Genomic DNA, 17802 nt, shown 5'->3' on the forward strand with positions numbered 1-17802 from the left:
CGGCGAGTCAACCACGCGAATCCAAAGAATCGTTTTGTTCGTACGTATGTACTTGAGTGAACGCATGTAACGAGGAACGCATCATCTCTCTCTCTCTCACTCTCCTTTTTTTTCCTCCGTCCAAGCTCGCCTCGTCGAGCAGCGGCTCTTATTACTTTAATGGCGAAATGATGGTCGCTTCGAAGGTGTATCACACACGCTTGACGATGAAAAATGCGAAAATGTTTTTTCTCGAAAACTGCAGCACGCACAGCAAGGCGGCGGTAATGAAACGCTTCCGAGAGAGCGGAAAGCCGTCGATGATTCAATATTATGCATGTGTGCGAGTCGAGAGCACGAAGTGGTCGTGTATATACAGCTGCCAGCCACGTATGTATTGTAGCAGTAGGATCAACGACTACACGCGCAATAACTAATTGCAGTTGGGCAATTCCGACGAGGAATACTTCTTTTTTTTTCTTTATCGCATTATATTATCGTGTACAAATGACACGATTGCGCACCCCTCTCGCTACTATATTTACATAATGTTACATTTCACTCGCGGTCTCTGCGCATAAAGCCTAGTTATGTGCGATGTAAGGTAGCTCGCGCGAGAAAGTCAATGGGTATACATAAAGCACAATAAGTTCTATGCGTACATAGGCTGCAATTCGTGTGCGATAAATCTGCGGCACAGCTCGCTTCAGAGACTCGCGAGAGAGACAGAGAGCGATATAAGCCGTGACGTGTCGCGTGCGCGCGGATAATCGTTACGCATTGATCGATACAGAATTTTTCATGCACTTACTCAGGATAAACACAAAAAGCCGTTTGTATACGAAGCTGCGCGAGTCCTCGTCATTCCTTTGACGAACGGAAATTCGAGCGAAGAAAAAAGGAGGAGAAAAGGAGCCGAGCGTGGAGAGGACGTAATAAAATGATCGATACGCGCTATACGTATAATATAGGCGACGACATCGGGTGACACGATTGAAAAACCTTGATTCGCTCGGATCGCGCGCGCACAAAACGAGTCCTTTAGGACACGAATTTCCGGGCGCGGCGCGACGATATACCTTACAACCACCGATCGGGGCGCTACTACGCACACACACATATATCTTACATTTATATATGTTGCGAAATTCGCCGAGCGTGAGAACGCACGCGAATCCTTCGCAGATCTTTCTGAGAAAAAAAAAGGATCGCTGCGAGTATGTATGTGTCCCTACGATATACATTTGCGTACATGTGTGTATAGACGTGTGTGCTATACTTATATATATACGTATACGAAAAGGTTGCGCAAGATCGGAGCCGGTGAAAGCAGGTGTTTCAAATTAGCTCGGCGATGATTCGGTTAAATTCGCTGCTGCGAGCGTGTTGCTCAGTATATGTGTATACGCATGTGCGTGCGAAACGCCGATGACTCATCGACGCGAGCTGCCGAATCGTATACGAGGGCCCGAGCTGCAATTCGTATTTGTGCGATGCACTTAACCGTCGCGTGTGCGTCCAGTGCTGGATTTCTCTCTCTCTTCCTCCGGTCAAACCAGCTCTCATCGAAAAGTCGCGTATAGGTTCGGCGCGCCGCAACAGCTGATCATCAATTAAAGCGCGCGAAAAATAAATCTGGAAAGTTTCGTCGCCGGTAAATTGCAATTTTAATTGCGCTGCGACGAAAAATCTCGATCCAGGCTCACTTTCTCGCTCGCAACGCCGAGAATGTCTCTTTCTCTCCTTCTCTCTAACATATCAACGCAACAACAAAGAAATGCGCGCAGCAGCAGCAGCGTGTATTCATTGAGGTCATCTTCGATTCGCGATGTTCACAGCCGATAAAGGTGTGTGCTGCGGTGTGCGGGTGAACATTAAATTCTCTGACACAATTACCAAGGCCCAGGTAAATGTACGAAAGAATGTCCAGAACCCCGAGCTGCGCGCGAGCTTTTTCACAACGCGCCAATATATACGTGCATCTTTCGAAAGGTTTGTCGTTTTCTTTCTCTCTCTCTCTTTCTTGTCCCAATGATGTGTGTGCGAAAAGCCAAGAGATTCTTCTACGAGTACTCGTTTGGAACTTTTGCGAATGCGCTTTGAAGATAAATCAGTGAGTTATAGGACAAGTCAATTAGAAAAAGTTGCTGATTTTCTCTCTCTCTCTCGCTCCCTCTCGTTCTTTCTCTTTCTCGCTCATCTGTTCGCCATTTTTCAAAGAACATAAAGCCAGGCGGAAAATGCACGTAAGAAACGCACGTTTAAATGTAGCGTTTATGTACGTTTTTGCCGGAGCGTAAACGTTCGCGCAATTAATTTTAATTAAACGTCGTCGAGTAGCTACTACTACTTCCAGTGCTACTGCTGCTGCTGCTGCTGCTGTTCTTGCTGCTTTCTTCGTCATGATTCAAGCTCTAACGCGTCACGCAGTCAATGAAAAAAGAATGAAAAAGAAACTCTCAAAAATACAGCGCACAATCAACGGATGAACTTTTCAACGCTAAGGGAAAATCTATTATGTCGAGCGAGTGTATACATGTACGGACTCACTTATAAAGCAGCTCGCACCCCCGATCGCGATTTATATTCATCGCCGTTACTGTCTAATGAGCTTTTGTGTTTGTATACACGCGAACGTGCAGAGCTTCTTTCAGTTCGCGTCTATTTCCTGCCCGGGTATAAACACACATCAACACACACGACGCGAATAAGACCGCGAATATACGTGCATCACTTGAAAAATTTGCGCTCCGCCTGACGTTCGAGTGGTGCACACACATTACGCTCGACGTGTGCCGTTGTCATTGCTGCGCACGCACACACACACGTACGAGCATCCAAAGCTGCTTTTGTGCCAATTCGTGTATGCTGCACGCGAGGGTTGATACAAAAGACCAACATCTTCAACTGATGCGCATTACGCGAATCTGTCCGCGATTCAAGTGGCCGTGAATTCGTGCAAGCCCGAGAAATGGTACGGCGCCGCTCGCGAGCGTGCATCTATTCATTCGTTCGCTCGTACATATCGTAAACCCTCGCCCTTTGGCGATGACGTATACGCGTATATACACACAAAATTATAAATGCCGCACCAAAAGTGGAGAAAATTCACGCGTGTGCATCATCGCTCGGTCGCGCGTGAGCCGTGTACATAAAACAAGATTTAAAAAGACTAGCTGAAGAGAGACTCAGTCGAGCAGAAAAATCTGCTACCTTCGTAATTGTATTAACGAGCTGATTATTTGAAATGAATTATGAATGCAGATTCTGCGCGAGGGTGACAAGTAGTTTGCAATCCGATACCTAATGCGTTGCGTTCAATGAATGGCTCAGATGAAATAACTTCGAATTAATATTAATAAGACGTACTGAATCAAGGGACGGTAGAGGGCAGTAATCCCGACGCCTAATCCTCCGTAAATGATTTCTTGTTTGTTTAGCAGCGTATCTCCCCTTCGAACTACGTTGCGCGCACGAGTGTAGCTCTATAGGATTTATCGGGAAAATTGACTCTTTACGCAGCTACGGATTTAAGAGCTGCACAACAGCTATCAGCGTATGTTTAGACGAAAACATTTGCATTGAAATAAAAACATGGAAAAAGAGCGAGACCTGCAGTTATACACGAGGTAAAAGCGTCGTCGTCGAGCGTCCAGCCGCGTAGTTGCATTGCGTAAAAGCCCGCGACGTATTACATCCACGCGACGGCGGCACGCGTCCCCATCCGTGTAAGTATTTTTGCAACAAAATGTATTGAAATTACATTAAAATTCAACGACGAAACCGCAGCGCGTTGCAATTTTCCGAACTATTCGCCGAACGAGTGCTACCGTATACATATACCACCGAAGCGGGGCAAACACGAGGCTCTATTGAAAAAAATCAATCGCTGAGCAGGAGCAGAGGTTTTGCGTGATATATACCGTTGCAGCAGTAGCGAACGGCGGCCCCAACGGCGGATCGGTACATGACCACACGAGGTCGACCGGTTTTTCCATCTAAGCATCGCGTCGTGTCCAGCAGCTACATTGGACACTGTGTTACTCTTGCGTGTGCATTAGCGCAATTGCGACAGCCGCATCGTCGTCCATGACTAAAATATTTTCTCCGTCTCTCAATACTATGCGGATAAGCATATTGTAATGCGTGCAGCGAGCGCGACGTTATAATGTAATATATGTATAAGTCGCGGAGATCGTGTAGCGCGCCGCGCTCGGAACGAATCGCCCACGGACTGATTGTTTTCTCCGCAGCGATAACCGGTATTTTTTTCCTCTTTTCTCCAGCTTGGCGACCGCCGCGAGTATACTACTGCTACGTATTATAAGCTCGCTTCCGGATTTTTGATTGAGTCGTCGATAGAGCCCCGCTGGCCAATATTGTGTTATAGCCGCGCGGCTATATAAATATAAACAGAGAAAATGCCGCCGTTTGTTTGTGCGCTGTGTGTATATACGTATTGCAAGTATGCTCCGGCAACGACTCGGGGAATTCAATTATTGCACCTTTGTTTCAAGTAAAACAAGTTATCGTTCGCGCTCGAGAGAGAGAGAGAGAGAGAGTTCGCAGTAGACTGTACGTATATAGCTGGCTTACAACGGAGCGATATTATATTATAATGGTAACACGAGATAGATACACATTTTATTCGCTCATTCGCACGCGTAATTCTATTTTCTCGTTTGTGACGTAGCGCAAATAATTTGTAAGCTTCATTTACTATCGCTTCGCCAGTGGATATTTCAATATTCCCGCGACTTTAACGAGTAATTGTGAAATACCAAAGTTCGGTCTCGTTACAGAGAAAAACTCGTTAGATAAATGTATTTTTACAAAATCGACTCTCGAACTCGGATAACTCATAATTAAATAAAAGAAAAAAATAAATGAGAAAAATATAAAAGCAGCGTATATACTTCGCGTTGCGGCCGATTTCAAGCGTGATCTGCTGTATAGAGGATCAGGATACGCTTGAGCTGAGTAAAATAATTAAAGTGATAGAGTTTGAAGAGGCAATGGTTGAGAGAAAAAGAACAGAAATGTCTACGATACCGATGCTATTCTGAGTACTGAGTTCCCAGTCTTTCATGAGGATTTCCCTGGCAGTTCAGGATGACGTCGACGAGCGAGTGGGTTGTACCTATAAAATGCAGAGAGCGTTTTGTACAGTTACGAGTTATTGCATTTGATTTATCCTAGCATTATGATAATATAGAGAAACATGTGTATCTGTCTAGAGTGCGCATCGTCGGGTCCAGTGATCCTTCTCTTGAAAAATATTACTCATACATATATACGTGTACTTATGATATACAGTGTGGTGTAATGCGAGTGTGAGTGTATGTATTTTGCGAGAGGAATGAACCTCGCGCGAGCTCTTCGTTCCAGTACGCACCACCTACGTTTTTCTGGCCAATATTAGGAGAGAACCCAAGCTATACGGAAAATGTAACTCCATTTTCCTTGTCCACCAACGATGATTAACTGCTCAAGCTGTAATTTTTCACGCATCTCTCGCTGATAATAAAGCGAGATTTCGTTTGTACCTCTGCGTGCGGCTGGCCGCCGATGTTGCGGCCCGATAATTCTGCACCAATGCACGAGAGTACCGCTCGATCGAGCTCGACTTCTTTTGTCGGCTGTACATTCATAAATACAATGAGTACATACATATACGCACATACTTGACGCGCGAGAATACGATCTCTGTTGAACAATGCGTAGCGCTGCACTTTGTTCGCGCATTTGTATACGCGGATGTAGAATTAGCGCCAACTTTTACAGATACACTCTTGCGCGTGGATGTTTTTTCCAAGCGCACACGAGGGAGTGCGATAATTTATGTACTAGGAATATTATTGGATAAGCCTTGCTATCGCGTGCTGCATCTACTGCAGCCAAGTGCAATTTCTTATTCGATATTTTCAACTTTCGACCAATTCAGCGAATTTACAGAGTGAATCATACACTGCACAAAGTATTTAGGTATCGGAACAAAATTAAAAAAAAAAAAAGAAAAATTCTGTCAAAACGAGAGCGGCCGATGTTGCACTGGGTTCAAGTTCAAATATTGAAGTCAAGAATGCGTCAATGATGTCATGTTTGTCCAGTTGATATACATAAATTTAATAAGCTAATGCTCGAGACAATAACGGCAGTCGTTTGAAAAAAAGCCAATAAACGCGCGGCTGCTCGGCTCGCGTCTCTGACTCATCAACCAGGAATTCGTAATCGCTCGACAAAAGCAAATACATATAGTGTAACCATTCACCTGTAGTCGCGCGCGCGCGCCTTGCGTCTATATACTTTGGAAAAGAGTTTAAATAATAAATTACGAGCTCGCTGCTACTTTGGGCTCACGACGCGTTAGAAGAAAAAAAGCAGGCAGGAAAACCAGGCGACCATGTAGGAAAGCGCAAATATGTATACACGCGTAGCTTGCTGCGTTTATGTCCGAGCGAGCGCATCTACGCGCGCGTGCAGCCGGTGCAGTATAAGCGCATATATACGAGCGCGCATGAAAGGAAAATATTCACCTACGTGCAAAACGCGTCGAGCAAATTTTCCAGCTCGCGATCGATCTTACGTAACTCGTCGTCGTGTTAACGTCGCGAGAGCCGCGTGCGTTGGAGCGACTACGACGATGCGCACACTTTCTCGCCCGTGAACGCGAATTAGAGCTCTGTGTGTGTGTGTGTGTGTGTGTGCTTCTCTCGCAACGAAATCCGAGCACGAACGAGAGCAGACGGCACGAGCTTCCAAGTCGTTACTCAAATTTTCGTAACTAGAATTATAAGCCTCGGAGTCTTGTGAATGTGCTCGAAATGAAAAAAGGGCAATTCCAGCGCGGGAGGGATGGTAGAGAGGTAATAAACGCACACACGCGATCGTTCTCCCAAAGTGTAGGCTAATAAATTCCAAAATCAGAGCAAATTAGCGCGAGCTTCTATAACTTTGCCTCCGGTTGAGCAAGGGAGTGAGAGAGAGAGTCAAGCAGCGAGGCTTGCACAGGAGCTCTCGCTCTATACGTATACGGGGAGGACCGTTTCGCTTGCTTTCAATGGCTAAAGTTTCAGTCGTACGAAGCTCTCCTAGACGCATGTTGTTATATACATAGATAGGATCTCTCGGTTCGACTATATGGCTATATAATGTGCGCCTCGTCTAGGTGCACGAGCGGGGGTGTATAAGTTGCAGCAGCTCGACTACGCGCGCGAAGACACACCTACGCGCGTATCAATCGCACGGTGCAGGTGTACCCGCGTAATTAGCCTTATAAAAGCGACAGAGAGAGAGAGAGAGAGAGAGAGAGAGAGAGAGAGAGAGACTGTGAGAGAGATAGAGGAGCTTTCGACGTTAAATCAATCATCGTGCTTGGCGATGTACGCGCGCGAGCTGGCGCAGAGGCGGTTTTCCATTTGCCACCGCCACTACCGCGGCTCGTTCCTGTAATCGTTCGATTATACGACTCCTAATAACTTTCCCACCTATAATTATCGAATTATACACCGACAGAAACGCCGACGTATAAGAGACGACGTTGTAACATTTTGCATCGTAGCAAACATTCGCGCAGACGCATACTTCGTGCTATCGTCGCTCCCGCGCGAGTAAATTTTTTGCTTCGGAAAATCTCAAGCGTACTTCCGTCTACAGATACATATACGTATATATCAGGGAGTCTTGGAAGTAGTTTTGGAAAAGTAAAAGGTCGTAAAGAATGCATCGACCAAGTGGAAGAGGAAAAGAAAACTCGAGCGAAAGAGGATCGTGGCATTGAGCTCGAGTTTATTCGTCGCGCGCGCGCGGTGAAACCAGTGGCAGAAGCTTGACAAACTTTGCCCGAAGTAGATTCGATATATGTACCGGGAACGGAGCGAGTAGCAGTCAAAGGTATACAAGCGCGAGTTCGTTCGCAGTTGTTCGACCAAAATTTGTCAATAAATAAATGCCTCATCCACAGAGATCACAGAAAAAGAGAGAGACTGAAGTCGGGAGGAGCTGTATGGAGAAGATTTAATTAACAAAAGCGTGTATACACTTGCTTTTCAGTTGCAACATTAATAGTATCGCGCGGCGTGTGTGCGCGCTCACTGCAAAGAGAAGCCAGAAACAGAGTATAATTATGTCGGAAAGAGGGTGGAAAAAAGAGCTTCATAACTGCATCTACATGTGTGTTTGTACACAAAACACATGCGCACACTCCCACACACCGTCCGTCCGTCCGTCCGGCCGCTTATTAACGAAAGCAACGAGACCGGCGGAACTTATTTAGCCTGTCTCGGCCTCTGAATTCTAAACACCCACGTACACGAACGCGCATTAGTTTTTCGCAAGCTTACTTTGCGATTCGATAAATTTCCCGGAGCTTTTAGAACCTGTCACGCGCTGACGGGGAAATGTGTCATTAGGCAAAACAAAAGTACAACAGAGAGAGAGAGAGATGATAATGTACTCTCTCCCTGCAGTTGCGAGCAATAGCCAAAGATGAGCTTGTAATGCTTAATCATCGTTATTTTGACGAGGCCTAGTCGAGCGTAACAGGAGCAGCAGCGCACACGTTGCTGGGGCGAGCTTTGATCAGTGAAAGAGACTAATAAAGTCCACCTGTGCGTGTGAGTTATAAACAGAGGCGCGCGTGGCGCGGTATCTCGAGTTCCAAACGCAAACGATATGCTGCTGCTGCTGCCAATAGTCAGCGCTTTATGCGCCCGAGCACAACTGCATCAACCCGATTAACGACCGATGATTCAATATTGATCTCGCGCAGCGTAGTAGGTTACACAGCGAGCGCTGTTTCTACCATTACACTGATTGTTAATTAATACTAGAATTTCGCCAATGATTCGAATGTATATTCACATATAATTGCCATCTGCTGATGGCGTATCAATGAAAACCCTGAATAATTGACGTGGATGCGCGTTCGAGCTCGATATGGCTAGCTTTTTTCAATTCTCTCGCTCCAATTTGTTAATAATACGAAATTTTATTATATAGAGACGAGTTATGTTATGTATATACCCGAATCCAGGTAATCAACGAGCAATTGGAAAAATATGCGAAAAACATGCGTTGGATTTTTTGTTATGTACGCGCGGGGGGAGATTTTCATAAGCCCCTGAATCGTAATTTCGAAAGCCGGTGGCGGTGCAGGCGGCCGTCGGGATAGATACACACACACACATATAAAGGCGCACGCGCTTTCATGGTCCACTTCGGGGCAATGATTTCACGTGCTAATTAATTCTCTATTGCTTGCGGGTGAGTAAAAAAAATCTATTCCAAGAACAACTTTTCATTGTTGGTGGCGATTGCGCGCCAGCGAGAGAGAGAGAGAGAAAGAGAATAAAAGTGAACGGCCAGGTCGAACGAGCTCAGCTAAGCATAGCGTTTAATTTTATCGAGCATTCGCAGAACTTTTCATTGTTTTCCATTTGTGCAAGCTGAATGCTATCTGCGCGCAATTTTTTCCCAAAAAAAAAAATTTTTTTTCACATACGAGTACTCGTGCGCGTTTGTGTACGCACGCGGAATCAAAGAGAGAGAACGAAAAAAAAAAAACAAAACAAAACAACAGCTTGCTCATTGACCAATTGCGATGAGAGTCGGATGATAAGCTAATTGAATTGTTCAGCTTTAGCGCGAGGATATTGCCAAATGTAATGGTAATACCGCTGCTCGGGTGTGCTTTACTACGAGTTCACCGTCTGCGGTCAATGCGCGTGAGCGAGCTAGTAGCTGCTAGCGAGTTCGGCGAAAAATCGATAAGCCAACGACCATTGTTTGTCGTACGGAAGAGGCCTCGCTCGCGAGCTTTGCCGAAGACACGGCCGTGAACGTTTTTCAAAAAGTACTCTTTAGATTTATTTTTCAAATCGATACCGGAGTTTTCAGAAGGAGAGACAGTCTAGAGAGAATAAAATAAAACGAGACGATCTCGGAGATGTACTATATAGAAGCGAACTTGCCGAAGCTGCCGCCGCATGGGCATTATACTTTTTACTCTCTTGCAACGATAAATGCAACCCCCTCGTGTATTTGTGTACACGTAAAAAGCGCTCCTCTCTCTCTTCTCTCTTTCTCCGATCCCTCTTTCTCTCCGTTCCAAAAGTCTTTTTCCCATGCAGTGAGTGTTTAACTGCATTTGTCCGGGTGTGCAGTGTGAGCGTGTGTACGTGTGCGATATCGTACGTGTATATATATCTGCAGCGTAGAGAGAATCCAAAAGGGGGCGGAATGTCTGGCCCTGTCTCTAGGTACACATGCACACGGACTAACATACAGAGAGAGAGAGCGGGGCAGCGTTGAATTCCGTGCATACCGCGGGCCCGACTGGTTAGCGAGCGATTTACGATATTGTAAACCGATGCAGTGGCAGTAGTAGCAGCATCAACGGCGGCGGCGGCGGAAGGAGGAGGAAGAGGTGGAGGGCTATACGGGCGCGCGAATCTAATAGTTGCAAGGACGACGGAGACCGAAAACTCGCAATGGTATGCGCGCATGTAGCCACCTACTCCTATCGGCCAGTAGCAGCAGCTTTCTATCTTTATGTCTATTACAAACACACACTCGTTTATTGCGACGGTGGCATTGTGCTTCGCTCACATGCACACAGACACACGCAAACACCCACGCATTCACTTACACGAGATTGATACTCGAAGCTGCTAATTCAATTTATAGATATATACGCACTGAGAGAAATGAAGTATCGGCACACATGTGTGCTCGATTACTATCGATGAATAACGACTCATTGCCTTTTTAACTGCAATGGCAAAACTTTCTCCGCGCGCCGTATAGATAAATTATACTGGGACGCAAAGTGCGAGCGAGCCGTGTACGATACAGCGTCGTATTGTGTCCCATGCGGCGCTCGAGCTTGAATTAGAAGCGCATCGAATTCAAGTACACTCCGGAGAAATAAAGCCGCAATGCCCGGCACCACCAGAGCAGCCGCGGACACACACGGAGCGTAAACACGACGTCGATGGCCTGTGCGACGCTAGGCTTTGTTTTATATGGCGCAAATCGATCGCTTCTCTAACCTTAAGTTTGTGCAATCTTGACTCTTTTTTGCTTTTACCATATATACTTATAGTATACAGGGCGTACGTGTACAGTCTTTTTCACACGACGACGACGACGACGACGACGACAACGTCGAAGAAGAAGAGCAGGTGCAGTGTACAACGCCGACAAAGCATCGCGCGCGGGCAAGCAAGCAAGCAAGCAAGAAGGGATCGCATCCGTCCAAGTGCGCAAAAAGAATGACAGAAAGAGTCAAGTGCTCCTGCGCTCGCTCGCGCGCACTTTGAGCTACAAAGGAAAGTAAGATCTTCTTCGTGGCTTTTCGCTTTCTCTCTCGATCCATTCCTTGTGGTTCCTGCTACTACCATCCTTCGATAGTGTGCAAGCGGCCCCCACGAGCGCCTCTTTTTTTTTATCCGCTGGCTCGCTTTGATATGAAAGGGTTGGCTCGTATCCAAAAGTTTGATACGATTCTCACGCCTCTTGAATGTGGTTATGTGTGTCTGTACGTGCCTCATAAGAATATATTCGGGCCTCGAATCGAGACACATGATTTTCCGAAAATATTCATATTCAATAATGCACAAGGTACTATGATATCCTTGACGCGTGCATGATTTTCAGGTCAGGCGACTTCGATATCCACGGAATATTACCCGAAAAACATGATTTGCTGTCTAATGGCAAGCGAGAGAGAATCAACAGTTTAACGCCCAGTATAATTAATACAGGATATACAGATGTAAATCAGTGACACGTGCCAAGGACGCGCTGATCCTGCTATATACAGAAGCTCGCCTGTATAAATAGCTGTATGATACATTAAAATTAATAAATGTGTCGCGCAACGATTGGCCAAAAACAATAGCTATTATTTATATATTCGATTTTTTTAATGACACCACGAGCTCGCGACAATTTATTCGAAACATTGTCGTATTATGTATCGAGACTCGTGCGCGAGTTCATAGACAATGGACAGTAACTACACACGCGACACGTAATATTCCGAAACTCTGAGTTATAATGAAGAGATTTGCTCGGGCCGGTACGGGCGTGTGCGTATGCGTACGATAGACACAGTGCGCGACAGCGCGCGGGCGAAAAATTCACATGGCGCATTTTTGGGGACGAAAACAAACGGCGGTGTACGGTAGAGCTCGTGCGCGCGTGCATACGGTGCGATAAACAATAGCAATAGAGTCATTTTCCTCGCTGACAAATGTGATCGAAATAAAAGGTTTTACGTGCTGCAGCCATTGCGCGTATAATATGTAGCGCGTATAAGTGGCAAATATATTTACGAGCGCTACATGTACAAATAATCGAACGCTGTTTATCGCGTAAATATATACACGTAATTCGCGTATATTAAGCGTTTATCCAAGCTACTGCCAGCAACAGTGTGTCGTATATTTATGTGTGTAAAATTGCAGCGAGTCTCTTGTGCTTGCGAACAAATCGACAATTGACGCGCTCACATATACACAGCAAACTATATATAATAATAAATTTGTAAATTTGTAACTCGTGACAAAAACGTACTGCGAGAAACACGATATATCGAGAGAGAAAGAGAAAGAGAGAGAGAGAGAGAGAGAGAGAAAGCGCGTAATGTGCGATTTGCTCGCGATTTGTCATTTAATGAATTGGGATGTTGAATTTTCGTGTAATACATACGCGCACGTGTAAACGTGGGTATCGAGCCCGCGCACATTCCGTACGTTTATTGTGTATAATGTATATTGTGTACATACGTACATGCGTATGCATAGTGAATCATTTAGGTGCATAACTTGGCACGACGAAAACTACGGAAATACACGCGACGCGGGCCGAGATATTGAGTTCGCGATAAGCAAAAACTCACTAATTCTTATCGAAAGCACAACGAAATCCCTCGAACGAGCTCAAAAGCATCTCATCGCTTCCTCAAACACGTCAGATTGCTGCTTTTTGTCACTTTTTCCATTCTTCGACGCGAATGCAATTATAGCTCGCATTACGCAACGATCGATGAATGCAATTTCAGCTGTGCACGTTTACATGTGTGCGTGTGTGTATTTACGCACACGCAACTCGCATTTCAGTTGCACAGCATACATACATACAGCACGTACGCAGTACAGAGCAACAGCTCGGCGCGCGTATCAGCTCTCCAGCACGACCACAGGCTATGGCTGTTTGTGTTGTTTGTAAACGCTTTTATGCACATTAAACTAATGAAATTCACGATAGCTGCACAGGTGTTTAAGCTACTGCCGGCGCACCATATGCAGCAACGAGCCGCGTTCATAAATCATTACAATGCGCGTAACAGCTCGGGCCGCATTTCGAGCTCTGCGTACTGTGCACTGTGCACGCCGGGCGGCTATTCGCGCGCGCGTGTTGTTCCGTGCAAGCTCGCGCAAGCTCTCGGCCGATAGAATGTGAGCTCGCACACATTGTGCGGCTTATATTCACGGACTTTCGGCGCTGCATTATTATAATAAGCTATCCAGTGCAGAGAGCGAGAGGAGGAGGAGGAGGCCGGGCAACGAAATAATGCGTGAAATTACAACCGCCGCTACTGGAACAGCTCTCCGATGCTACGCGTACAGGCCGATGTGCCAAGTGGAAAAAGTAGCTCGATAAATGAGTACTCTCGCTGAACTCGTTCGGGAATATAATCCGTGCACGCACGCCCGTATACGTCGAGCGCTGCTGGAGCTGGAGAGAAACGTTTGTACCAAAGAGAGCGAGAGCTTTTGCATCTCGCATGAATGCGAATTCGTACGTCAACTGGAAATTTAAATCCTCGCGTATATTCTGTCACACGTTTGCGTTAAAGCTCAAGCGCACGATAACAGGAAATAAAGACAGAAAATGGGAGGCCTTATTTTCTTCTTCGCACACTCGCGCGCGCGCGTTTCAATGGAAAGATTTATTTGAATATTCAATCGAGTGAGCGTTTGTGAAATATACTAGCATTACGAGTGTAAATTGAATTTAACGAAATGTGTTTTTACTGCCGGCTCCCATCGATTTACTTTACACATTCAAACGTGAAAAATATTGCACGCGCGAGGGAAATTACCCTTACGCGCATGCATAAAGTACATTATTATAATTTATCCGCGGAAATGGCCTGGAATTGAAATTGCCTCGTTTCGTTTCCAGGCTAAACGTTATCATTGGAAAATTTAACGCTAGAAGCAGATAGACATTTTGGATAGAAAAAAAAATACAAGAAAATACAGCTTAGCTCTTTGACTCAGTGCACATAGATGTATATAGTCTAGAACGCGTTATACGCGTTCAGTCGTGCTGGGGTAGAAAAAGAACAATTTGCTCGCAGACGAGCCGGCACAAATCATAAGATATTCATACGTACGACGCTCTTTGCATAGATAAGCAGCGGTAAGAGTTGTGTAAGCCTAGAGGCAAGCGCAACGACCCTTTGGGGATATTTGCGCGCACTTGTTGCTCGGGCCCGCACTGGCTCAAAATGTAGAGCAACGGAAGACGCGAAGCAGCAGCAGCAGCAGCAAACGTGAATAAAAAAAAAAAAAAAGAGGAAGCTTTCGAAGCAGGAAATCCAGCCGCGCGTATGTATGCATGTGCTCCTGCGGCGCGTGCGAGCGCGACTAAAAGATAGAAAGAGAGAGAAAGAGACTTTGTATGGATTCGCAAAAGGCATCATTTTACATTGCAGGATTTGCGAGCATAGCGATTGAAAACGACAGGAAGAACGAGAGTCGCTCGGTGTTCGTGGACATGAATAATCCACTCGTCAAAATTAATTTTTACCCATGGCGAGGGTGTATCGATGATATGGCAAAAAAACAACGGATTGGAAGACCTACCAACGTTGAACCATAAAACGTTGAAATTCACATTTAAATGCAAAATCAAAAAAACAAGTGCAAAATTGACGCGAGCACGCGTGCGTTAAATTCATCACACTGCGAACAAAGTAAAATTCGCCATTTCGTTATCAAATAGCCTTACCGCAGTAACAGAAACAGCAGTAGCAGCAGCTGCAGCAAAAACAACAACAACAAAAACAAAAGCATCGCAGAGTAAATAGTAAATTTGAAATGAAACGCACACTACGTGTACATGCGAGCAGTTAAAAAAACAAAACTTGTCAAATACAAAAAAAACAGGGGAGAGATAAAGAGAGAGAGAGAGAGAGAGAGAGAGAGAAAGAGAGAGAGAAAGAGAAATCCTGGACGAAAAATGTTGAATATTCGACAATGCGTACATCCATCGACAATGCGAATGCGCACCACAGACACAAAGGGTAAGAATACAGTCAAGAGAGAGCGAGAGAGAGAAAACAAAATCACGGGGCGCGTAAAATCAGATTTTCCTAAAAGCTCAATAATCGAAGCTTTTACAGAGCAATATTCACACTGCTCGCGCAGCAACGGCTGCAGCAACGGCAGCAGCAATGGCAGCAGCAGCAGCAGTGCACAATGCGTGGGATGAGTTCCCGTAAACTGCATTCGTGCAATGCATTCGACACTGCTCCGAGCGTATACATTCGAAAAAGGTCGTTATATAGCCAATTGGATTTCCGATTTTGATGTTAGGTCGATGCAACGTAAAAAAAAAACTACACCTACGCAACGAATGTTTGTCCGAGAGTACCGAATTTTACTGCACTCTACGGTATCAGCTCGTACATTAGAATGTCTGCACCGGTGTATGCGCGCGCACAAGTGCGCCGCGTGTGTGTGCAACAAACTAAAAACTAACTCGAGCAATTGTAATCGGCTGACGTAACGAAGGTTTCACCGTTTTCTTTTTCATTTCAGTGTTTTTTTTTCGCTTTTTTTGCTCTCTCTCTCTCTCTTTATTGTTCAAGCCACTATTAATGCTATTTTAAAAAACCACTAAATTTGTAAACTCTAACTGTATGACTGAACTGCGCCTTACGGTGTTTACACCTAGGCGAAATAAATTTCATTTCAATCAATCTCTCCGCGTCCAGAGCGAACACGGCGCAGTCCTGGAGCGTGAAAACTTTTTCCACCGATTTCGATTCTGATGCAAAAATAATCGCAATGGTTACTCGCGCCTCGCTATATATACGAGGTTTGGAAATTGCTTGATGTAATTTTAGACGGCTTAATAGCTGCTACTTCTTTATTTATAAGTGTGTGGGCGCGAAAAGAGTGCCTCGCTAGTGTGGTGTGGTGGCTCTGCGTTCTCGACTCGTTAGAATTGTGCGGCCATTACGGTCTGCACAAAACGTTTTATTTATTTTTTCTTTTTCATTCATTTTTTTTCCTTCTCTTTTTCAATTTCGTTCGTGAGAAAAACGAACGTAATAAAACTTTTATATTTCACTCAACTATAGACTCTACGCACCGCTCGATAAGTTCTTCAGAAACTAATTTCACGACGTAAAATCAATTTTTAGAATTCTAGAAAATAATTATCTATACGGAAAAAGAATTAGCAAAAGTAGATTCGATCGAGCGATCTGTGCAATTTTCAGCTCATCCCTTGCCGCTTTGTGTACGTCGTGCATTTGCCAGCCAATAGGACGTGACATATTGAAACAATTGAAACACGAGCTTGTCACAACAAACAACGAACTTTGCTAATTTAAAATTACTAATTAAAAACCAAAAGCAAGAGCAAAAAAATAGATGAGAACAAGGAGGTCGATCGCAAGGGAGAATAATAAATCAGAGAAACTAAAAAGAAGAAAAAGAAAAATGAAATAAAAATTGATTACGCAAAAAACTTTCACCGTAATATATACGGTGCATACGTATGAATACTCCGATGTATAAATATATTATGTACGCATGCCTCTTCATTATTTATACACAATATAATAACGATAAGTGCATCCATGCGCGGACATCAAATACGCGCGCGTATATATTATAAACACACTCACACGCACGCATACTCGTATCCGTTCATACACGTATTGTCCACGTGCGTACGCGTTAATACGCGCTGCTCTTGGCCGAGCGGTGGTTTTCATTCGCGCTTGCTCAGGAAATGCAACTCGAAACATACACAGAGTACGCTACACTCGATGCTGCTGCTGCTGCAGTACCTCGGAGAAGAAAGTATAGCGACGAGGATGGGCTCTCCTGAGTCTCTCTCTCTATGTGTGTATGTATGTTGTGCGCTCGCTGCACTTGGGAGAGGGCAGTGTGCAAGCGAACTAGAGAATGAGTCATCCGAGAAAACCGGTTCGCCAAGAGTGTATATAATTCCCCCTCTTTTCTCTTATGCGCGCGCGAACGTCTCGTCTTTCTTTCTCTCATCTGGCGCTTCTTTATCGTCCATTGAGGCTCTCTTGGCAGCTGATTTTCTTTTCTTTTTCAACTTTGTTGCTGCTGCTGCTGTTGCTGTAGTCCGAGAACCCGGCCCTGCACTTATCAAAAGAGAAAGAGACGGAAAATCGTTGTATTAATAACGAGATATACGCACTATACAGTGAGAATACGCGCGAGATAACGCACTGCGGGATCTCTCGCGAATCGCCTGATTATTTTTCATCGAAATAAATAGTTACAGCGCATGGCGGCGATTCAAATGAATAATAGCGTTAATTGCAACAAATACGACGAATTGATTGAGGCTGAAATCACTCGTGATTCGCATAATACATACGTGAATCAAGATTAATCAAGCTCGTTTTAACTGTAGCTCGAGCTTTTACGAATATATAACGCACAGTGTAGCGGTATTGCCAAAAGACGCGCGCGGCGCAATTAAGTCAGTTATTATATCTTACAGCACATTTGCATTGACTAATAAAATGAGAGACAGCAC

The 17802-nt window shown here is 44.9% G+C and overlaps 1 protein-coding gene across 5 annotated transcripts in view; it reads right to left on the reverse strand.

Annotated features, from left to right (window-relative positions):
* The window catches only part of LOC106650535 (protein scalloped), a 121235-nt gene that overhangs the window by 49263 nt on the left and 54170 nt on the right, over window positions 1-17802 (reverse strand). Inside the window, exon 2 of one of the 5 annotated variants that reach the window (XM_014368590.2) lies at window positions 5032-5119. The exons of 3 other annotated variants lie outside the window; for them this stretch is intronic. In XM_014368590.2, the coding sequence (XP_014224076.1) occupies window positions 5032-5068 (37 nt within the window). In that variant the 5' untranslated portion in view covers window positions 5069-5119. Of the gene's footprint in view, window positions 1-5031; window positions 5120-17802 lie in introns of those variants that run through there. One more of the 5 variants, XM_014368594.2, reaches the window with a different exon arrangement.

The sequence above is a fragment of the Trichogramma pretiosum genome, unplaced genomic scaffold, assembly GCF_000599845.2.
Source record: "Trichogramma pretiosum strain Unisexual culture from Peru unplaced genomic scaffold, Tpre_2.0 scaffold3, whole genome shotgun sequence".
NCBI classification, from domain to species: domain Eukaryota; kingdom Metazoa; phylum Arthropoda; class Insecta; order Hymenoptera; family Trichogrammatidae; genus Trichogramma; species Trichogramma pretiosum.